The sequence below is a fragment of the Myotis daubentonii genome, chromosome 3, assembly GCF_963259705.1.
Source record: "Myotis daubentonii chromosome 3, mMyoDau2.1, whole genome shotgun sequence".
NCBI classification, from domain to species: domain Eukaryota; kingdom Metazoa; phylum Chordata; class Mammalia; order Chiroptera; family Vespertilionidae; genus Myotis; species Myotis daubentonii.
Window position 1 is genome coordinate 212562928 of NC_081842.1, and position 24523 is coordinate 212587450.

General features: G+C 49.1%; 1 protein-coding gene across 4 annotated transcripts in view; it reads right to left on the minus strand.

Moving 5' to 3' along the window:
• The window catches only part of PDPN (podoplanin), a 164182-nt gene extending 140023 nt beyond the window's left edge, over positions 1–24159 (minus strand). For 2 of the 4 annotated variants that reach the window (XR_009452102.1, XM_059691205.1), the window contains exon 1: positions 23847–24156. Coding sequence is in view for 3 of the 4 variants with exons in the window: in XM_059691205.1 (XP_059547188.1) it covers positions 23847–23913 (67 nt within the window). In the remaining variant the exon portion in view is untranslated. Of the gene's footprint in view, positions 1–23846 lie in introns of all 4 variants that reach the window. The other 2 variants (XM_059691207.1, XM_059691206.1) reach the window with 2 other exon arrangements.
• Positions 24160–24523: the final 364 nt, after the last annotated feature.

Below are 24523 nucleotides of genomic sequence, written 5' to 3' on the forward strand. Positions count from 1 at the left end.
CTACTCCAGGGCTGCCGATCTATCTCTTCGGATGAACCTACTAGTATGCATTTTTCATCTGGGTGGCAAAAGCCCTTCACCAGTTAGCAATAACTGAATAGTAGCTCAGCGCAGGCAAATGGTTGGTCTCCCCTCTGAGCCCTTGGCTGGGGTGGGGGAGAGGTGGGGCAGTGATTGGACCCCACGGGGATTTAGCCTGTGCTGTAGGCAGATGTTGAATATATTAATGGATTCTCAGGGGCGAAATATCCCTTTGCCTGGCAAGTAGTCCTTATTAAAAACAAACAAACAAACAAAACACATGCGCACACACATGCACGCACGAAACTAAATATGCTATCTCCTTTTCTTCCTCTCCTGCTTTGAGCTCAACTGACAAGTCAGCAATGTAAAAAATGTTTTCCAGTGCTGCTCAGAAAAACCACGTACTACGGGGCATCCTCTAACTTTAAAAAACAAACCACCCTTGCTTTAAAAGAAAAAAAGCAACAAAACAAAAACAAGTACTGAATGAAGTTGGTCTGAATTCTTTCGTAGAAAGTTCAGTTCATTGAAAGCGGAACGATAAAAATTCCTCCTGGTTCTTTCCTACGCTTGGCCCGCAGAGCCCGGCGCTAAAACCGCTCTGAATAGACAAAGGGCGTTTTTATGAATGACACTCGTAATTAAGATGCATGTTCTTCTAGTCTCACGGCCCTGGCATTCTCTTGGCTCCATGGGAAAGTTGATCTTTAACAAGAGATCCTCAGCTGTCTCTCTCCTTAGGTTGGCTAAAGGCTTTCCTGGGTGACACGGTCCCCCAGCCAGCGTTTGCCGTCCTTTTCCCTGGAATGTTGAAATTCAAACCACGTGTGGATGCCTGGGACCTCCAATCCTTCCTCCTTCCTGAGACACATGTGCACGCAGGCAACACACACATACACATACACATACACACACACACACATGTGCACGCAGGCAACACACACACACAGCTGTTTACATAGGTGCAGTGAGGAGACTGCAATAACAGGGCGGGCCAGGAGCAGTGTGCCCTCATGCTCACATGAACGAACGCTTTCCTGTCACACCCAGCCTCCCCCGGACATGGCACAGAACCAATGGGAGTTTCCAAATGTGGTGGCAACCCATCCCTTGACTTGGGAATATTTTTGTGTGTGATGTTCTTTAAGAAGCTAGGCCAACGTTTATACTGCCTATGAGAAGATGGTGTGGATAAATCAATTTCACCTTATGGTTCTTAAATTGGAGAACAAACAAGAACTAAAGAGATGCTTAATGGTAGGAAAGTGCTAATTATGAATCATTATAATCTTGGCATTAAATAAATGATTCAAGTTTACATATATGTATGGGATGGCATTTCTTTTAAAATACCTCAGAATTTAAATGCAATGATAAATCACACTGTCATTGTCATGGTTTGCAGTATCCTAAGTGCTTGATAAAAATCTTTGAATAAATGCTTTTAAGCCTCTGGTTTTACTGACATTTCTTTGATTAGCAGTGGTGAGCTGTTTCATCTGTTGGCCATCAGAAAATATCTTTGTAACCATTTTTCTCTTATGGTATTCATGGTTTTTTATAGTTTTGTAGATGTTTAGATATTTTTTTTAACCTTAAGAATATATTCCCTGGAATAAATGTTGCAAACATTTTACTCTCTTGTAACTGGTGAGTTTTGTTGCTAATCAAATGTATTAAGCTTGTTTTGTCTCCCTGATGACACAATTATCAACCCTACCTTATAAATATTCACCTATATTTCCCTTATGGTTTAGCTCTTCCTTTTTTTATTGTTTAAAGTATTACATATGTCTCCTTTTTCCCTGATTGACCACCCCCTCACCCCAGCCACTCTCACCCCCCAGGACAAGCCCCCACTGCCCCAGGATTCATGTCCATTGGTTATGCTAATATGCATGCATACAAGTCCTTTGGTTGATTCTTCTCTTCCCTCCCCCTCCCCCAGCCTTCTCTCTGAGATTGGATGGTCTGTTCAGTGTTTCTTTGTCTCTGGATCTATTATTGTTCATCAGTTTATGTTGTTCATTATATCCCACATATGAGTGAGATTACGTGATATTTATCTTTCTCTGACTGCCTTATTTCACTTAGCATAATGCTGTCCAGGTCCATCCATGCAGTTGCAAATGGTAAAAGTTCCTTCTTTGTTATAGCAGTACTAGAAGCCCGTTGCACGAAGATTTGCGCAATAGGCCTTCCTTCCCCTGGCTGCTGGTGCCGGTTTTCCTCCGGCACCCGGGACCCTGGCCTTTGGTCCAGCTGTAGCGAGGCTTGGCTACAGTGGAGAAGCCAAGCCTCTTCAGTCTTCAGTCTTCAGTCTGGCTGGAGCCTTCAGTCTTCGTTCCATGCCTGCATATGCAAATTAACCACCATCTTGTTGGGTTAATTTGCATAGTCACTCTGATTGGCTGGTGGGCGTAGCAGAGTGACACCAATTTGCATGTTTCTCTTTTATTAGTATAGACTAGAGACCTGGTTCACAAAAATTTGTGCACTCGGGGGGAGAAGGGGGTCCCTCAGCCCGGCCTGTGCCCTCTCTCAGTCTGGGACCCCTCGGGAGATAATGCCCTGCTGCTTAGGCCTGCTCCCGGGTGGCAGAGGGCAGGCCCAATCCCTAGGTGCAGCCCCTGGTCGGGCTCAGAGCAGGGCCGATTGGGGAGTTGGGGCGCCTTCCCCTGTCATGCACAAAGCAGGGAAGATTGGGAGGTGGTGATGCCACCCTCAGTCACGCTCAAGGTAGGGCCGATTGGGGGGTTGGGGCACCGCCCCCTGTCACACTCAAGGCAGGGTCGATGGGGAGGTTGCGGCGCCACCCCCTGTCACGCACAGAGCAGGGCCAATCAGTGGGTTGGAGCGATGCCCCCTGTCACGCACAGAGCAGGGTCAATCAGGGGGTTGGGGAGCTCCCCCCTGTCATACACAGAGCAGGGCCAATCAGGGGGTTGAGGAGCTCCCCCCTGTCACTCACAGAGTAGGGCTAATAGGGGAGTTGGGGCACCGCCCCCTGTCACACACAGAGCAGGGCAGATCAGGGGGTTGGGGCGCCTCCCTCTATCACCCACAGAGCAGGGCCGATCAGGGGGTTGGGGCGCCGCCACTCTCACACTCAGGGCAGGGCTGATGGAGAGGTTATGGCTCTACCCCGTCACACACAGAGCAGGGCCCGTGGAGGGGGGGGCGGTTTGGGGCGCTGCACCCTGTCACACACAGATCAGGGCCGATCAGGGGGTTGAGGTGCCGCACCCTGTCACACACAGAGCTGCAGGGCGATCAGGGGGTTTGGGCGCTGCCCCGTCACGCTGAAACCGGTGCCGGGAGGCCTCTCAGCTCCGCTGATCCTGGTGCTGGGAGGCATATTACCCTTTTACTGTATAGGATAGAGGCCTGGTGCATGGGTGGGGCTGGCTGGTTTGCCCTGAAGGGTGTCCTGGATCAGGGTCCCCACTGGGGTGCCTGGCCAGCCTGGGTGAGGGGATGATGGCTGTTTGCAGCTGGTCACACACCCTTCAGGGTGGGGGTCCCCACTGGGGTGCCTGGCCAGTCTGGGTGAGGAGCTGAGGGCTGTTTTCAGGCCGACTGAAGCTCCCAACTGCTCCTTTTTTTTTTTTTTTTTTTTATTCTGGGCCAGCTTTAGCTCTGGCTCCAGTTCTTAGGCCTCTGCTGCTGAAAGCAGGTATCTGGTTTGTTTGGGTTCTATAATTGAAACAATGTATAACTCCAGCTCTGAGATCCTGGCCGGCTGAAAGCAGGTTTCTGGGGTTTTGTTTAGCTTCTATATTTGTTACAATGTTTCTTAAACTGCAAGCTCAGAGGCCGGCAAGGCAGGTGGGGAACGTTGGAGTCCTCCGTCACTGAAGCAAGCAAGCCTCATGTTCACTTCCAGCTGCCTGGCTGCTGGCCGCCATTTTGGCTGGCAGCTAATTTGCATATCACCCTGATTAGCCAATGGGAAGGGTAGCGGTCGTACGCTAATTACCATGTTTCTCTTTTATTAGATAGGATAGTATTCCATTGTGTAGATGTACCACAGCTTTTTAATCCACTCATCTGCTGATGGGGGCTGTTTCCAAATCTTAGCTATTATAAATTGTGCTGCTATAAACATAGGGGTGCATATGTCCTTTCTCATTGGTGTTTCTGGTTTCTTGGGATATATTCCCAGAAGTGGGATTACTGGGTCAAATGGGAGTTCCATTTTTAAATTTTTGAGGAAACGCCATACTGTTTTCCACAGTGGCTGCACCAGTCTGCATCCCCACCAGCAGTGCATGAGGGTTCCTTTTACTCCACATCCTCACCAGCACTTGTCATTTGTTGATGCTAGCCATTCTGACAGGTATGAGATGGTACCTCATTGTCATTTTGATTTGTATCTCTCAGATGATTAGTGACTTTGAGCATGTTTTCATGTCTCTCGGCCTTCTGTATGTCCTCTTCCAAAAAGTGTCTATTTAGGTCCTTTGTCCATTTTTTATTAGATTATCTTCCTTTTGTTAAGTTGTATGAATTCCCTGTAAATGTTGGAGATTAAACCCTTATCTGAGATAGCATTGGCAAATATGTTTTCCCATGCATGGCTTTCTTGTTGTTTTGTTGATGGATTTTTTGTTTTTGTTTTTTGTGTTGTTGTTTTTTGCTGTGCAGAAGCTTTTTATTTTGATGTAGTCCCATTTGTTTATTTTCTTCTTAGTTTCTATTGTCCTGGGAGCTGTATTGGTAAAGGTATTGCTACGACATAGGTCTGATATTTTATTGCCTATGGATTTTTCTGATCTCCTGCCTTACATTTAAGTCCTTTATACATTTTTAATTTATTTTTGTGTATGGTGTAAGCTGGTGTTTTGGTTTCATTTTTTTTGCATGTATCTGTCCAATTTTCTCAGCACCATTTATTGAAGAGACTGTCTTGACTCCATTGTATGCTCTTGCCTCCTTTGTCAAATATTAATTGAGCATAATGGCTTGGGTCAATTTCTGGATTCTCTGTTCTGTTCCACTCATCTGTATGCCTGTTCTTGTGCCAGTACCAGGCAGTTTTGAGAACCATGGCTTGGTAATATAGCTTGATATCTGGTATTGTGATCCCTCTAACTTTGTTCTTTCTCAGGATTGCTGTGGCTATTCGGGGTCTTTTTTTATTCCATATTAATTTTAGGAGAGTTTGTTCTAGGTCTGTGACATATGCCGTTGGTATTTTAATAGCTATTGCATTGAATCTATGAATTGTTTTGGGTAGTATGGACATTTTAATGATGTTGATTCTACCAATCCATTAACACAGTATATTCTTCCACTTGTTTATATCTTCCTCTATCTCTTTTTTCAATGACCTATAGTTTTCTGAGTACAGGTCTTTTACCTCCTTAGTTAAGTTTATTCCTTGGTATCTTAATTTTTTTTTTTTGCAGTGGTAAATGGGGTGGTTTTTTGTGGGTTTTTTTAGTTTCTCTTTCTGTGAGTTCATTATTGGGGAGGGCCCATCCTGGGAACTCTGCAAGGAAGGAGTTTTGATTTCATCTGGAGTCATTTGAGTTCTTTTGGAAGTGGCATAACCTGAGTCCAGAGGCCACTCTGGGTGCTGTGTGAACAGGAGTGTGTGTTTCGGGGATGATGCTGGGGTCAGACCAGAACAGGGGGTCGCTTAGGCTATTTCTGTCATCCAGGCAGGAGTGGGTGGTGCTCGCACCAGGGCAGTGGCGAAGGAAAGGAAAGAACTGGACAGGCAATGGCTGGGAGGTGTCTGAAATATTACCCACCAATAATGAGAAATCAATACAAAACCTCAGAGCCAAGAACTCGTTTTCCCACCTGTCACAGCTCTGTTGGTAACAGCATTTCACTGGACGTACGCGTGAAGCAGGATCTTCTTACATGATGCTCAGTCCTCTAACGGATACCCCCCGTTTTTTGTGTGTTTTTTTTAAAATATATTTTATTGATTTTTTTACAGAGAGGAAGGGAGAGAGATAGAGAGTTAGAAACATCGATGAGAGAGAAACATCGATCAGCTGCCTCCTGCACATCTCCCACTGGGGATGTGCCCGCAACCCAGGTACATGCCCTTGACCGGAATCGAACCCGGGACCTCTCAGTCCGCAGGCCGACGCTCTATCCACTGAGCCAAACCGGTTTCGGCCAAGATGCCCCCTGTTTTATCAGGAGAGACACAAAAGTCCCACATGCAAGTTTAGGCAAAGAGCCTCTGCCCAGTTCGCCCCACGTGAGGGAGACCAGACCGCCCTGCCGTCCCCTTGCTGTGGACCCGAAGCTTCCGGATCGGACGGCTCGGGAGCCGCTTGGACAGTGTTTTATCTTGAGGAGGGAAGGTGATTTTAAAAATAAGGAAGCCACCAGCCCAGTTACCCTCGGGGTTTTCAGAGAAAACCTGTGGTGTTAGCCCACAGATGAAGGCATCTTGCCTGCTGCCTGGTGTTGTCTGGCATCTTCAAGCTGCTCCAGCGTCTAGATCCGCCGTGGGCAAACTACGGCCCGCGGGCTGGATCCAGCCCGTTTGAAATGAATAAAACTAAAAAAAAAAAAAAAGACCGTACCCTTTTATGTAATGATGTTTACTTTGAATTTATATTAGTTCACACAAACACTCCATCCATGCTTTTGTTCTGGCCCTCCGGTCCAGTTTAAGAACCCATTGTGGCCCTCGAGTCAAAAAGTTTGCCCACCCCTGATCTAGATGCACAAAACGCCTTTGAAGATGGCTGACTGCATGGCCTGGGGGTGTCTTTTGTGGCCACTGAGAAGCAGAATCTCTCTCTCTCTCTCTTTTTTTTTCTTACGACATCCTAGGAAGTTCTGGTTTTCCCCGGTAGGAGACTTAATAAACATTTCATCCTAGCATCCCCCTCAGTTACATTTGGGATGAAGTAATGCTGGGGGGAGGGGGGTATCAAAACATCTCTTTGAAAAACAAAAATAAAAATGCTCACATCTGTTCCTTCATCCAGACACAGGCTTTGGCGCATTATCTCTCCATCCTGTTTCAATACTGAGCTCAGAAGCCTGAAAACCAACACCCCCCCACCTGGAGATAGACGCCAACCCCCAACATTTCCCAGGCCCCTGAGGACCCCCCCGCCACTAGTACAACCCTTCACCTCAATTCCCAACGTCCCATTTAGCTGCTGATCACCATGCGGTGGGTTCTGTGATGGGCAGGAAGGTGTCGGGGCTCTGCTTTTATTTACCACATCTTTCGAGGTGCTCCTCGTGTCCTGCAGGCTGCCCATCCCCTCCCCTTGTGCGGATGCCTTTCTTTGAAATATTGGGAGCCATTCCCTGACCCAGCGCTGTGTGCCAGACCCTCAGCTCCCAGCAGACTGTGGGTTGCGGTCAACATGATCCCTGATGTGGCCGATGGGTTTTCTCTCCACCCGCGCCCTCTCCATGGCTCCTGGTAGATGGTTTACAGGATCAAAGGTTTGGCCATGGCAAAATCTAGGCAACTCCGAGAAGACTTGGCCCTGCTCCTCAGTGTCCCACAGAAATGGCACTCACTCAGTCTTCCTCTGGGCGGCAAAGGGCTACCTAACGCCCACACGGTCCCACATGCCCGGTGCCTGGCACCCTGGTTCCGTACTTCACAGACGCTTACTCAGCAACTGACCGAAAGAGGACACCTCCAGCCAAGAAGGAAATTTCTTTTCAATGATCCCTTATAGCAGGGGTGGGGAACCTTTCTTCTGCCAAGGGCTCCTTGGATATTTATAACATCATTCGAGGGTCATACAAAATGATCACCTTGAAAACGAGCCTGCTATACTTGGTCAAACATTTAATGAACTCACCCCTAATGCCTTGGTAGGGCCAGGCCAGATGATTTCGGGGGCCTTATACTCCTGTAGGCTGGACATTGCCCACACCTGCCTTAGTTATATATATATAAAAGTTTAAGTGACCAGCTGACCATACATATGATGTTCACTGACCACCAGGGGGCAGACACTCAATGCAGGAGCTGCCGAGCTGCAGTGACTTGGCAGCGGTAGTTCTTGGGTGACGCACCCCGGAACCAGAGAGGAGGGAGCCTGATTCCTTGCAGGGCTGAGCTATTCCACATTCAGTCATGGGTTATGTTGTCGCGACACTGCTGGTCCCGAATCTGGTTTACTGCCGAGCTGCGGTGAACTGGCAGCAGTGGTTCTCAGGTGACACACACCAGAACCAAAGAGGAGGGAGCCTGATTCCTTTCAATGTGCACGAATCTGTGCACTGGGCCACTAGTCTATAATAATAAAAGCATAATATGCTAATTAGGCCGGATGTCCTTTTGGACGACCTTCTGGACAAAGCTGGGGCTGCAAGGGAAGCCTGGGTCCCGGAAGGGCTCTTCTTGCACAAAGTTCATGCATCGGGCCTCTAGTATGATAATATTCCTGCCACTGTCCACTGTGCTTCACCCAGGAGTTGTTAGTACCTCCCCCAGATAAAGAGACAGCATGGTGGGCCTGGTCAGCATGGCTCAGTGATTGAGTGTTGACCTATGAACTGGGAGGTCATGGTTCAATTCCTGGTCAGGACACATGCCCGGTTGTGGACTCAATCCCCAGTTGGGGGCGTGCAGGAGGCAGCTGATTGATGATTCTCTCTCATCATTGATGTTTCTCTCTCTCCCTTCCTCTCCCTTCCTCTCTGAAATCAATAAAAATATATTTTTTAAAGAGAGAGAGAGAGAGACAGTGTGGCTGAAAACACAACAGTTCACTTGGAGGGTGGACTTTACTGCTCTGAGGTTTGCTCTTTAATGAGCAGCAGCCTGTCCACTCACGGTATCACGTCCCATCAGCCCCTACAGGCCAAGGCCACAAGGAGACCTGCCTGCCTGCTGTGGCAATGGGGGCATGTGCCTCTCCTGTAAAACTCAAGAGACAGTGTCAAGGCTGAGGCGATCGGACAAGTTCGCTAGTTCCTCCAGAGACCTCAGAAGAAATGCTACGTATTAAGATTTGGAACAGCTGGTACCCCCTGACATCAGGGGAGGGGTGGCTACAGCACCCAGGGGGGCAATTTTCTTTGGGCTCTAGGTGGGGCAGCCCCTCTGAGTCAGCTCCCAAAGCGGAAGGCAGCATTCTGCAGGCCTCTGCAGTGGAACATGGAGAGGGACAGCCCTGGCCGGAGTGGCTCAGTGGTTAAAGCGTCAGCCTGAGCACTGGAGGGTCACACCTTCGATTTCCAGTCAAGGGCATGTACCTTGGTTGCAGATTCAACCCCTGGTCCAGGGCCGGTAGGGGTGTGTGTGTGTGTGGGGGGGGGGGGGGCAACTAATCAATGTGTCCCTCTCACAGTGATGTTTTCCTCTCTCTCTCCCCCTTCTACCCTGGCTAAAAATCAATGAAAAAAATATCCTCACTCCTTGAGGATTGAAAAAAAGTAAGGAGAGGGACCAATGGTGTCTGGGGACTCACTTTTTATTTCAACGGCAGAGACTCGCACTGAGTCACTGGCAGGGGAGGGGACAGGACATTTGGTCTCTAAGGCATGGACACCAGGCCTGCTGACCACATCCATTCTCTCTCCTTTGTGATGGGGCGAAAGGCACTGACACCTACTGTGTGCCTTCACAAGTCTTTGCAATTAATGTCCAGGACCATCCATTATATTTCAAGAATGGCTGCTGTTTATGAAATTTACAAGAGCATAGCCAAAACATGGTGCCAAGCACTCTCTCATCGTCTCTACAAAAGCCTTGCAAGGGAATACCATCCTCATCTTGAGGATGAGGAGGATGAGGCTGAGAGTAAACCACCCATGTAGCCAGCCAGTGGTGATGCTGGAATCAGACACCAGGCTCTGCCAGACTCCAAAACCCCACTCTAACCACCGTGCCACACCACCTTCACGCGTATCGGTCATTTTTCCGCAGGTCCCTCCCGTCCCATTCCTCTCTACCCCCTTAGGAAGGGCTGGAGTGGAACTGGAGCGGCCCTGACCGTGGGCGATGGATGCCAAGGGCACCGGCTGGTTCATCTTTCAGCTCCATCCCAACCCCTCCTCCTCTTCTACCCGATCCAGGTGAAGTGAAGTACCTCTTCCTTCAGATCCCTCCCCAGGGGCCGGGAGGAAGTATGCTCCTCTAACCTAGCCTAGGACTGCATAACACTGGCACCCACTGTTTCCTCCCGACCAGCATCAGGGAGCTACTTGTGGGCCACGCTCCCTTCGGCTGTGGGTTCGTGGCCCTGCCACTAGCACGCCTCTGTTAGCTAAATGAATGAATACATGAATAGTCACCCTCTTCAGGGCTCCCGGAGGTGAATCAACTTAGCCACTCACCCCCAATCACAATCAGGGCTCAGAACTCCTCCGACATTAAAATGAGAGGCTGTTGGTGGTAACCTCAACCGAGATTACTCAACCTGGGGGGAGGTTTCTCTCTTGACCAAGAGCAGAATGTTCTCGGTAAGAGGAAATGAATTCACAGCCTGTCGCCCGGAATCAACACCTCTGTAAGGACTTTTCTGGACCTCGCCGGGGCCGGAGCCCTGTACAAAGGGCCACTCATAGGAAGGGGCGCTTAGTGCTTGAAGAGCCAAGTGACAAAGCCTGCTTTGGAAGTGCTGCCCCGCAAAGCATCCCTCCGGGCAGCGGGCTGTTCCGGAAACACGGGCCATCTGCCGGGAAACTGAGCCTCTGCTTGACTCACGGCCGTCAGCTGAGCAGGCCCCGATTTTGCAAGAGTGAGCGGAGGAGCCCGTTTGGATCTGACCTCACTGCCCACCCAGGCGGCTCGCAGACTGTCCAGCTGTGAGCCCAGGAGGATGAGGCCCTGCAGGAATGTGCAGAATGTGCTGCGTGTGTATCCACGAGCTGCCCGTGGCCTTGATCCTAAGCCTGGCTTGGGAGTTTGAAATGTACACCCTTTTCAGGGCACCCGGCAGTAGGTTTGTAAAAAAAATAATTGTTCTTAGCTAGGGGGATCTCTCCGACTCTCCCTAGCAGCTCTTCCCCCCTTGATCCCATGAATGGGAAATTCAGGCAGCAAACTTTGTCTCCAGAGCATATTTCTGATGTCTGTTTGGTTTAGTGCAGGGGTCCTCAAACTTTTTAAACAGGGGGCCAGTTCACTGTCCCTCAGACCGTTGGAGGGCCGGACTATAGTTCAAAAAAAAACTATGAACAAATTCCTATGCACACTGCACATATCTTATTTTGAAGTAAAAAAACAAAACGGGAACAAATACAATATTTGTATTTGCATGTGGCCCGTGGGCCGTAGTTTGAGGACCCCTGGTTTAGTGTCTCCCCAGGTGCCCATCAGACACATTAAATTGGTTGTCCCACTAGTACCTTGCCGGGAGCCGGTCCATCCTTGCTGTTTCAAGGGACCTGGCATATATGGCATACGGTTCTAAATATGTTTGCTCACCTTCTTGGGGCTGTGTTTTAACCAAGGTCTCTGAGAAAGGTTGTTTTCCCCAGGTAGGGATTTTCCCCTGAAGTTAGGGAGGGAATAAAACCCCTCAACTAAGTGCCAGGCGGGTAATTAATCCCTTTAACTACGAACAATCATGCTTAAACTACATAATCTTTTCTCCCTGGAATGGAGATAAGAAACGCCCTAACCTTTGTAATAGAGATTGATAGGATTGAATCAACTGGTATAAATACAGTTGTAACAAGACAGAAACACACAGAACTCAGAACACAGAACCAGACAGAGAGACAGAACTCAGAACACAGAACTAAGGACACAGGGCTTGGAAGACAGGACCAAGAGAGACAGAGCCTAGGCACAGAACCTACACAGAACATTCTCTAGAGACAGAAGAACTTCGCTGGCGAGAGCATGCCGGAGGATCCTGGAGAGGGACTGGCCTCGGAGCCTAGAGACAGAGCCTAGCGGGAAAACATGGCAAGGGATCCTGGACTGAACCTGACTACAGAGATTGGCAGGAGAACCTGACTGGAACCTGGACACTGAACCTGACTGGAGAGCCTGGACAGAACCTGGCTGGAGAACCTAGCGAGGGAACATGGCTACAGAACCTCGCTGGAGATCCAAAGCAGAACCTCTCTGGAGATCCGGGCTAGAGATCCTGGCTAGGTTGCTGATCAACTGAAGGCTGCCTCCATGTCATTCCTTCTTCGCCGACTCCGTCCACGCCTTTGGGGAACCCCTGGACCTGCTGGGGTTGGACCCCGGCATATGGCGCCCGAACAGGGACCCCTAGGTAAGCGCCCCGCACTCGGGACGGATAGGACTCCACCGTAGGAAGAGGGTGGATAGTCTTCGCCGACTCCGTCCACACCTTTGGGAACCCCTGGAACAGGATTCCCTTAGGTAAGCCCCCCCCCATTGAGAACCCCACACTTGGGACGGATAGGACTCCACCAGGGTGCTACAGACCCCCCTATAGAGGATAAGTAGGGTAAGAAGGTGGATAGTACAGAACTTAGATTGAGAAGATGTGCCATACTGAGTCCAAAGAAAGAAGACTCTGTATTGATTCTTAGATTGAGAAGATGTGCCATACTGAGTCCAAAGAAAGAAGACTCTGTATTGATCTTTAGATTAAGAAGATGTGCCATACTGAGTCTAAAGAAAAAAGACTCCGTATTGATCTTTTAACATATATGCTTGCTAGCAGAGGAATTAAGGTTACTCCCAGTCAGATGGAACATTTTATACAAGAAATATGTCCATGCTTTTCTGAGGAAGGAAAGGTGCCAGAAAGGTAAATGTAATGGCATGGGAGAAGGTAGGCCCAAGGAGCCTTATCCTTAACCCCACTGCAGCCTTTCTACCCTGGGAAAGTGCAGGATTGGCAAGCTCTCCCTGGGATGATAGATCAGGACTCAGGTAATACCGGAAAACGCCAATCCTACTCTTAAAATGGATATAAGAGAGCATTTCAGGTTTTTCTTTTTAATGCTTGCTTTTAAAAAATAAAAAAGGGGGAATTTGCCGGGAGCCGGTCCATCCTTGCTGTTTCAAGGGACCTGGCATATATGGCATACGGTTCTAAATATGTTTGCTCACCTTCTTGGCGCTGTGTTTTAACCAAGGTCTCTGAGAAAGGTTGTTTTCCCCAGGTAGGGATTTTCCCCTGAAGTTAGGGAGGGAATAAAACCCCTCAACTAAGTGCCAGGCGGGTAATTAATCCCTTTAACTACGAACAATCATGCTTAAACTACATAATCTTTTCTCCCTGGAATGGAGATAAGAAACGCCCTAACCTTTGTAATAGAGATTGATAGGATTGAATCAACTGGTATAAATACAGTTGTAACAAGACAGAAACACACAGAACTCAGAACACAGAACCAGACAGAGAGACAGAACTCAGAACACAGAACTAAGGACACAGGGCTTGGAAGACAGGACCAAGAGAGACAGAGCCTAGGCACAGAACCTACACAGAACATTCTCTAGAGACAGAAGAACTTCGCTGGCGAGAGCATGCCGGAGGATCCTGGAGAGGGACTGGCCTCGGAGCCTAGAGACAGAGCCTAGCGGGAAAACATGGCAAGGGATCCTGGACTGAACCTGACTACAGAGATTGGCAGGAGAACCTGACTGGAACCTGGACACTGAACCTGACTGGAGAGCCTGGACAGAACCTGGCTGGAGAACCTAGCGAGGGAACATGGCTACAGAACCTCGCTGGAGATCCAAAGCAGAACCTCTCTGGAGATCCGGGCTAGAGATCCTGGCTAGGTTGCTGATCAACTGAACGCTGCCTCCATGTCATTCCTTTTTCGCCGACTCCGTCCACGCCTTTGGGGAACCCCTGGACCTGCTGGGGTTGGACCCCGGCAGTACCTCAGCCTCACTGTGTCTATGACAGTGTATATACACTCCTGCTCCTTCTCAGCAAATTGGTTCCTAACCTCTCGTCCCTCCTCCCTGACTTCTATCATCTGCTTATCATGTCATTCTTGCCCAAAGGCTTGGGTCACTGAGTTTCTTCCCGCTCCTCCTGCCACATGTTTACTATGTACCAACCACGTGTTCTTTTAAGTGGTAAAGATGGACGGCATGGATCCATGGGTCCTCCTCTCTTCTCTAAAGGGCAAGAGGTACACAAATAAGGAAACTATAGGGGAAAGACTAGCCACAGCAATCTTGGAAAGAACACAGTAGGACTCACACATCCTGATTTCAACACTTATTACAAAGCTACCTAATCAAGATGCTTTAATACTGGCATAAGAATAGATGTATAGATGAAGGAATAGAATAAAGACTCCAGAAATAAACCCATATATATTAAAGTTAACTCCAAATGAATCAGAGGCCTAAATGTAGGAGCTAAAATAATGCAACTGTAGGAAGAAAGTGTAAATCTTTGTAGCCTTAGATTAGGCAATCTTCCTAGGCAACAAAAGAAAAAAAAATAGGTAACTTGGACTTCATCAAAACTTTAAAAGTTTGTGCTTCAATTGATACTAACAAGAGATTGAAAAGATGCGTGGCTCAGTGTTTGAGCTTTGACCTATGAACCAGGAGCTCATGGTTTGATTCCTGGTCAGGGCATATGCCCAGGTTGTGAGCTCAATCCCTAGGGTGGGGTGTGCAGGAGGCAGCTGATCAATGATCCTCTCTCAACATTGATGTTTCTCTCTCTCTTTCCCTCTCTCTTCCTCTCTGAAATCAATAAAAATAGATTTTTTTAAAAAAGAAATTGAAAAGACAACCCATAGAATAGAAGGAATATTTGCAATTCATACATCTGATAAAGATCTAGGGTCTAGGTTTTAGATTATACAAAGAATCCTATCTTATAAAAGGCTAATATTCAAATAGACCAAATGGTGGGATAACCGAACAACCGGTCACTATGATGTGCGCTGACCACCAGGGGGTGTGCATGGAACATGGTGGGTGTTGGCCATGGCAGGACCGTGCAGCAGGTGAGCGTGGGTGCCAGACCAAGGCGGGGTGGCAGTCGCTGTCACTCGGGCAAGCCTCTGGTAGTTACTGAAAGTTCTTTGCTCCCATGTGCCACAGTCCCGTCTGGCGCCAGCCCCAATTGCCCCTCAGGGCTTCTCTACTTCGCCCTGCTCCTGAGGGGCAATCGGGGCAGCAGCCACCACTCACACCCACTGAAGGCGCTGGCCCCGCTCGCACCCACTGCTGGTGCCAGCCCCAATTGCTCTGTGCTGTCAGTGGGTGCGAGCGGGGCCAGAGCCATCAGTGCGTGGGAACGGCGATGGCGGGAGCAGGGCTGCTGGCAGACAGGGGATCAGGGCTGCAATGTGAGGGGCTAGGTGGGGGGCGCGGAGGATGAGCTGAGACCCGCCCCTGTGCCCACCACAGCCTTGCGGCCCACAGTTCCTTTCAAGGTGCACAAATGCATGCACTGGGCCCCTAGTTCAACAATAAAAGGACAACCCGATTTTAAAAGGAGAAAAGAATATGAATAGACATTTCTCCAAAGAAGAGATACAAATGGCCAATAAGCACATGAAAAGATGTTCAACATCATTAGGCATTAAGGAAATGCAAATCAGAAAATAGCTAGTATTAAAAACAAACGGAAAATAACAAGAGTGGGCAAAGATGTAAAGAAATCAGAACTCCTGTGCATTGTCGGTAGGGATTAAAATGATACAACCACTTTGGAAAACAGTTGGCAGTTCCTCAAAAAGTTAAACATCGTTACCATAGGACCCAGCCATTCCCCTCCTAGAGAAATGAAAACATATGTCCCCACAAAGACCTGTACATGAATGTTCACAACAACTTTACTTAGAATAGCCCCAAACTGGAAACAACCCAAATGTCCATCAATTGGTGAATGGATAAGCAAAATGTTTTATATCCATACTAGAGGCCCGATGCACAGAATTTGTGCAAGGGTCTTGGCCCTCGCAGCCCCTGCTGCCTCGGCCCTTGCAGCCTGTGGCTTCATCTGGAAGTTCATCCGGGTGGTCGTTCTAATTAGCATATTAGCTCTTTATTATATAGGCTAGTGGAACATTATTCAGCCATAAAAAGGAATGAAATTCTGCACATGCTACAACATGGATGAACCTTGAAAACATCATGCTAAGTGAAAGAAGTCAGACACAAAAAGCCGCATATTATATGATGACTTTTATGTGAAATACCCAGAAGAGGCAAACCCATAAAGCAGCGGTTCTCAACCTGTGGGTCGCGACCCTTTGAGGGTCGAACAACCCTTCCACAGGGGTTGCCTAAGACCATCGGAAAACACATATATAATTACATATTGTTTTTGTGATTAATCACTACGCTTTAATTATGTTCAATTTGCAACAATGAAATTGGGGGTCACCACAACATGAGGAACTGTATTAAAGGGTCGCGGCATTAGGAAGGTTGAGAACCACTGCCATAGAGGCAGAAAGCAGATTAGTGGTTGCCAGGGGATCAGGGAGAAGAAATATGAGCCCCTGCAAATGGTTTGGGAGTTTGGGAAAGGAGGGTGATGAAATAATGTTCTAAAATTGTGCCGTAGCTGGTTTGGCTCAGAGGATAGAGTGTTGGCCTGTGGGCTGAAGGGTCCCGGGTTCGATTCCGGTCAAGCACACATGCCTGGGCTGCAGGCTCGATCCCCAGTGTGGGGCATGCAGGAGGCAGCCGATCCAGGATTCTCTCTGATCATTGATGTTTCTATCTCTCTCTCCCTCTCCCTTCCTCTCTGAAATCAATAAAAATATATTTTTTTAAATAAAAATAAAATAAAATTGACCCTGGTGATGGCTGCACAACTCTATATGTACATATACTAAAAACCACTACATTGTTCAATTTAAAGGGGTTAAATCTATGATATGTGAATTACATATCAATAGCAGTGATGAATGTTGTAAGAGGTGAATAATAAGAACCCAGGAAATGAAAGAATGAAAATCAGGAAATCCCTGGCTGCAAGTCTTGCTGGCTCTTATTCCCCAAAATCTGACCTCATCACTCCTTCTGTTGTCACTCACCACACAGTCTCTTTACCTCCTGACTTGTCCCATAACCTAGATTCATATGGTGTCCTCCTCATTTGACTTTTCTTTTTTTTTTTTAATTAAATCTTTATTGTTCAGATTAGTACATTTGTTCCTCTTTTTTCCCCCCCATAACTCCCCTCCTCCCAGTTCCCGCCCCACCCTCCGCCCTCACTCCCCACCCACTGTCCTCATCCATAGGTGCACGATTTTTGTCCAGTCTCTTCCCACATCTCCCACCCCCTTTTCCCCCCGAAGAATAGTCAGTCCATTCCCTGTCTATGTCCCTGATTCTATATAATCACCAGTTCATTCTGTTCATCAGATTATTTATTCACTTGATTCTTAGATTCACTTGTTGATAGATGCATATTTGTTGTTCATAATTTGTATCTTTACCTTTTTCTTCCTCTTCCTCTTCTTAAAGGATACCTTTCAGCATTTCATATAATCCTGGTTTGGTGGTGATGAACTCCTTTAGCTTTTCCTTATCTGTGAAGCTCTTTATCTGACCTTCAATTCTGAATGATAGCTTTGCTGGATAAAGTAATCTTGGTTGTAGGTTCTTGGTATTCATTACTTTGAATATTTCTTGCCACTCCCTTCTGGCCTGCAAAGTTTCTGTTGAGAAATCAGCTGACAGTCGTATGGGTATTCCCTTGTAGGTAACTGAGTTTCTTTCTCTTGCTGCTTTTAAGATTCTCTCTTTGTCTTTTGCTCTTGGCATTTTAATTATGATGTGTCTTGGTGTGGTCCTCTTTGGATTCCTTTTGTTTGGGGTTCTCCACGCTTCTTGGACCTGTAAGTCCATTTCTTTCACCAGGTGGGGGAAGTTTTCTGTCATTATTTCTTCAAATAGGTTTTCAATATCTTGGTCTCTCTCATCTTCTGGCACCCCTATAATTCTGATGTTGGTACGCTTGAAGCTGTCCCAGAGGCTCCTTACACTATCCTCGCATTTTTGGATTCTTTTTTCATTTTGCTTTTCCGGTTGGATGTTTTTTGCTTCCTCGCATTTCAAATCATTGACTTGATTCTTGCGCTCCTCTGGTCTGCTGTCGGGAGTCTGTATAATATTCGTTATTTCAGTCCGTGTATGCTTAATTTCTAGTTGGTTCCCCAACGTAACATCGAGGGTCTCATTAGTTTTCTTGTAGATCTCATTAAGTTTATCGGCGGCTTCTAAACAGTTCTTGAGAGACCTTAAAAGTGTGGTTCTGAACTCTATATCTTCCATTGACAATTTTGTCCTGTTTGTTTGTCTCCGCATTTTGTTATGCTTTCTTGGTGCACCCCCTAGTGGTCTTTGTGCGCAGTCTTGTAGTTAAGCCTTCCTCATTTGACTTTTCTGACAACCACTGTTCATGGCCTGCCCACTCCCACTTTCTATTATTGCCTAGAACCCACAGAAAAAGGTCCACCTCCCCCACTCAACACGGGCTCGTCCTTCTCCCGAATTTCCTGCCACCCCCCAACGCACTCCCCGGCCTCCAGCGAGCCTTTCTGGCCCTGCCCAGACCGCTTCCCACAGAACTCTAGGTGGTTTGCATTTCCGTGCAGCCTTTCTCTCCCGAACTGCCCTTCTCTGCCTGACACCTTGTCCAACCAACCTCACCATTGTTCACTGCCAAGATCAAGTCCCATCTTCCCCACAAGGCTTTTTCTGGATCCCAACAGAATCTCATCTCCAAACTCCGAGCGGCAGATAACAAACGGTGTGAGCGGCTCAGGACACGCAGTTTTCCTCATACGTTCTTTTACGTATACAGGGTACTTATTCTGAGTTGTGATCCCCTGGCTGTTGAGCTCAGTCATTAGAGGCATAGGCTCTGAGGGTGAGCTGCCCACATCTAAGTCTCGCCATTGCCATTTGCTTGTGCTGTGCCTGTGTGTCAGTTACTAAACCTCTCTGAACGTCTTTACTCCTCTGTAAAATACAAATAGCTGCGCCCTTGTAGTTCTGTTGTGCAGATTAAGTGACGCAGGGCTTGGAAAGAGCTGGACACGTGCTAAGTGCTCAGTAAATGTTCGCTGTTATCACAGCGTTACTGCCATTCACGCCATCCATGCAGAATCTAGTTCCCTTAGCTTTACAGACTCAGGCATGTAACCTTATGAGGGGGCAATCCAGCTCAGATGAAACTGTTCCACATTACCCAATCTCACAAGAGGCCAGGAAACCAACGCGTTTACTTAGAACAGGATGTGGTTCCCACCGCTTCAGAGAAGGCATGTCCGTCTCAAGCGTGAAATACCTGAGACATTATTTGGTGCACGTGCAACACAGGAGAAGGGCGAGGCGTTGGGTGAGTCACTTCCAGGCTCTGATAGAACAGCCATCTCTGAGTCATCACAGCATCACTGTCATTGGGATCAGAAGCCCACGTGATCAGATATGACATCTTGCCTACTAGCTGCAAGCCGGGGTAACGCTGCCTTGCCTCACTCGCACAGCCGTTTCTCAAGAAATATTTGTTCAATACATGAATTCCTCGGGCAAGGCAGGTCTGACAACATCAGACACTTCGGGCAGGAGTCACTGGGTCCCCGCGTGGCTTATATGAGTCATGTTTTATTCCCCCAGATAGAGACACCTTGATGAATTGCAGGAAACACTCTCTTCTCATCGGTCACATGTTTACACGTATCCTAGCATGCCCCCCTGCCCCGCTTCCCATCTGTTTTCTATGTAACTGGCATTCCCCGGCATGCTACAAAAGTCACAGTGACAGTCATTACCCAGTGACATTCCCTCTGCACAGGGGTCAAGAGCACATCTTCCTCCGGAAAAGTGGTTATCCTTTTGGTAGGTTTGTTGTTTTGGGCCTCCCTTCCCCCTCCCCCCTCCATCCCTCCCGCCCCCGTGCATGCAATTTAGTGTTGCATGAACAAGTTCAGTTCGCAGGTCCTCAGACAGCTAGGTGAATGAGGTGGCCAGGCCTGCAGGTCTCCCTGTGGACCTGGCTTGATTCCAGCTGGATTGCCCTCAAAGGACAAGCCAGGCTCCCCCAGGGCAGAGGCAGTGGGCCAGGAGAATAGGAGCGTCCGCCCACACCCTATGCCGAAGCTGAACGGAGTGCCTGCCTGGACTGGCCCGCTGTGGTCAGGCTGGCTGGTGGGTGCTGGGTGAGACCCAAGGGAAGGAAGCAACCAGCTCGACTTCCTGCCTTGGATGAACTTGGCACACCATTCCTGTTGTTCCCTAACCTGGCTCCATCTCTCATAGCCCTCGGATAAAATGCCTGGTCACTTTCCTTTCCACAAGTTTCCAGAAATCAGCAGGGAAAGGGTTCACACGTGCAATCGAAAGCTGTGTTGGTGTTTGCTCATCCCATGGGAATCCTAAAACTTATTCTTGGCTTTAGAAGTACCCGCCCCACCCGCCTCGTCCCTAATTCACCTCCCCACCAATCATGTGATTCTTTTCCAACAAAACCTCTCTCACTGAGAGGTGAGAGGTGTCAGGATCTTAAATCAGATTTCTCAAGTGACTGCCACAGGGTAGTGCTAAGTATTCCCGTCCTCTCTCTCTCTCTCTGGCCTCCCCTATAACATTTCCACAAGTTCTAACCTGGCATGCGTACTTTTCGAAGCCAGAAATATGACAAATATTCAGATAAGCCCGTGGAATTCAAAGCACAGGTGTGCGGCCGGGCTGGTGCGGCGTTCAGAACGTGCTTTCAGGTTAGGTGTGCACACTCTGAGGCTGCACCTAGCGCCGCACCAAGCATTCCGGGCATGCTGAGGTGCCATTTGGGGAATGAATGGACGAATCCTATCGTAATGCACTGCGGTATCTTCATTCTTAAAGGAATATTACAGTACCCATTCAGTGTAAAGAACTGCTTCCACCTCTTAACATTTTTTTGTTTTCATGTTTAAAGAACGTTCATGTTTAAAGAGCTTGTGGTTGGAGTTAAACCCATTTCAGAAGCCCAATTCTGTTGTATCCTGAAGATAATAGTAAGTAATGTAAGGAGTTGCGGTGATGAATGCGGTAACTGACAGTCCTAGAAGGTGGTGGGGAAGGGGAATGGGAGAGAGGAGGGCGGTGCGCGATGGAGAGCTGCTTTCGCATTTCCTCACCCCATGGGAATCTTGAGACTTCAGAGGCCTGAGAAAGAGAGAGGGGGCTGCATACCTCTGCTCAGCCAGGGTTCCTCCCTGTGCTCGCAGTCCTGACTTAGCCATCTCATGCATGGATGCTTTTTAAAAATGTGCTTTTTGTCCTTGCCGGTGTGGTTCAGTGGACAGAGCATCGGCCCAAGCACTGGAAGGGTAGCAGGTTCGATTCCCAGGCAAGGGCAGTACCTGGGTTGCAGGTTTGATCACTGGCTCCCGTGGGGGCGCAGGAGGGAGGTAACCCATCGATGTGTCTCTTACACCCATGTTTCTCTCTTTCTCCCTCTCCCTCCCTCCCTCTCTCTTCTCACTCCCTTCCAGTCTCTCTAAAAATCAATGGGAAAAATATCCTTGGGTGAAGATAACAACAACAAAAAAAGTGCTTTTCTATATTCAATGCGATTTTGGATCCCATACACCAGTGGTCGGCAAACCCATTAGTCAACAGAGCCAGACATCAACAGTACAACGGTTGAAATTTCTTTTGAGAGCCAAATATTTTAAACTCAAACTATATAGGTAGGTACACTGTTATTAACTTAATTAGGGTACTCCTCAGGCTTAGGAAGAGCCACACTCAATGGGCCAAAGAGCCGCATGTGGCTCACGAGCCGCAGTTTGCCGACCACGGCCCTACACCAAGTGAAATGCTAGGCCTCCCTCCCAAGCTCTAACAGACCTGACCTTTACGAAACGCTCGGCTGATGCCACAAAAACTCTTAGCAACGCATGAAGATTTCAGGGCCTCCGAAACTGGCAAGGGTTTCGGGGAAATCACAGGAAAAGTTGTTTGCCGCATGATTAATCCTGGGTGGACTGGTCCGGGAAGAGCACAGGACTTTGCAGCAAGCAGCGGCCTGCAGGATCTCGCCCAAAAAGCAATCCTGAAGTGCGTGCTTTGGATGAGGTTTCAGAGAGAGGGTGGGGCTGACCACTGAGGGAAATGCCAGATGTGTGGACATCGGAGGGCCTCTGAACCCTCTGATTCCACGGAGACAACACATGGGACCAGATTATAAAACTGACCCGGAGCATAACAACACTAGATGAGGGAGGCCCAGTAGGGAGCAGGATCCTGGGAGAAAGATGATAAAATTCATCACCATAATTACCCCCAGCCCTACTCCTCAACCTGAGCCAACAACAGCTCAGCTCAATGGAGCTATTCATCCTGATTCCAGTCGCCTCCCTCATTATCCTCAGACAAAACCCCTCCGGGGCCTCAGCTCCTAGCCAGCAGGCCAGCAAAGCAGCATCCACACACAGCCACCCTCACCCATAGCCCGGGGGCTTGTCTTTAGCAGTCCCTGGCAGTTTTTTCAGAGGAGGCTTCCCGCCAGCCACCCTTCGCGAGTACCTCTGACACTCAGGAACCGGCTTCGGGATAATTACAGCTTAACCCTCCCCAGGAGCAAACAGAGGATGCCGCTCAGCTGCCGGCTCCAGCCCCATCCCCTCCATCCCCCTGAGCAGGGCTGGGATTGGCGACCTCCCACACCTTGCCCTGGTGAGCTCAACACGGTATCATCTGCACACTGTCTCGCCAAAACGGAAATGTAACGGAACCGCAGAGTCGTGTATATTACAGGGAAAAGAGAAGTGACAAAGATAGGGCCCCCACGAATAGCCCGCAGGCCTGCGGAGAGGGTTGCTCCATCTCGGAAGCAGACAGCTGGGCACAGAGCACCATCTCCTGTGTCACCCCCCCCCCCCCAGGCTGGGTATTTCTGTCCTTGCATGGAATTGCAGGAGCCTCCTCCCTCCAGCCACTCCCTACGAGGATTCCTCTGGCACTGGGATCCTCAGTTTGAAAAATCTAAGAGTTTACCTTCAGAGCACAGCCCGGCAGCCTCCAGGTCCAAAGCTCTCTAGTTAGATGCGAATCCCTTCTACCAATATTGAGTGAGCAACTACTACGCGCCGGACATTGCTGTGTCCTGGGGAACTTAGATTCTTTGGGGGAAAACAGATGATAAAAACCCAAGAAAAGAAGTAAAATATTGACAAACGTCCTGGGATGCCACCAACTGGGCAGAAAGGTAAGGGATGAGAGGGACAGGGAATGGAACGATGCAGATGACCAGGTAGGCAGTGCCCCCATCATCAGACCTAACATACCTGAAGTCTGAGGACTCACCAACACGCATGGGCACTGTTGCACAAGCTCAACACAGGGTCTCCAACCAACTTAAACCTCTGGTTCCATCCACCCTCCATTCCCTCCTGCTACTCAGAGCCCTCCACTCCGTCCTTCCCTCCCACAGGATCCTCAATACAGAGGGTCCCCAGGGATGCGCCCTGAGTGTGTCTGGGGGCGCACAAGTTGGCAGCCCCCAGAGTGAGAGCATCCCACAAGCCCAGTCTCCTTGGAGGGAGGCCACGGCATTGCTCCAATCCACGGCCCTGTAGGGAAGCCCAGTCCTGGCCAGGGAAGGCTCCTGCTGTTACCCGTCACCCGTCACCCCGCCACCCTTTCTCTTGTGAGCGAGCTGAGCAGGGCACGCCAGGAGGTGGGCTGTCTGTGAGGGAGACCCCTTTACTCCTCGTTTCTGCCGCCTGTGGATTCGGCGTCTCCTCCTCGCCCCCATTCAGCTCTTTCTTTGGGGCCCGGCACCAGCTCAGCGCTGCCTCCCCTTCTCCCGGGTCCTCCAGACTCGCAGGCACACCCTCCCCTCGCCCCTCTGCTCTCCTAGGCAACCTCAAAACACCAGGCCCGGGCACTCCCGCGGGTCGGCCCAGGTCCTCACCAGCAGCCGCGGGGAGGGAGCGGGTCTTACCTTCTCCTGCCGGAGCCCAGAGCAATGCACTCCCCAAAACCACCAGCAGCACCCGCGCCTTCCACATCTTCGCGGGCAGCCTGTTCCCCTCGGCGGCGAGCAGCTAGTTTCTGGGAAGATTCGCAGGCCCGCGCCTGGAGGAGCGCGCAAGGGGGGACTGGAAGGCGGGGAGCAAAAGTCCCAGGGCAAGAGGGGTCCCCCAGCTTCCTCCGGCGGCGGGGCAGTCAGCGGAGCGAACTTTGCAGCTGGGAACTTTGGGAGCCGAGCGGGCATTTATCGGTGCGGGGAGGCGGGAGCGCCCGCGGTAAGGTGGTCTCCGCGGGGCCACTAGGACCGCCCTCCCGCTCTGTTTGGCCGCGAACGCGATGACCTCAGGCCAGGTTTAAAGTTACAGGGCGGCCGCTGTGGGCTTTGCCAAGGCGGTGGAGGGACCCCCCCCCCCAACCCTGGCAACCTCGGCGTTTACTCTGTTCCCCAACAGGAAGGAAAGGGGGTACGTGCAATAAGCAAGTTATTTAAAAAAATTTGTTTAAACTTTATTTATTCTGTTTTTTAAGTGCAAGGCACAAGCCTAGTTGGTTTTTTTTTTTTTTCTTGTTATGAGAAGTAAACGGTGCCTTGTGTGGCCAGTAATTTTAGAACCAAGCATGGGATTGTTCTTGTAAATATTGAACTTG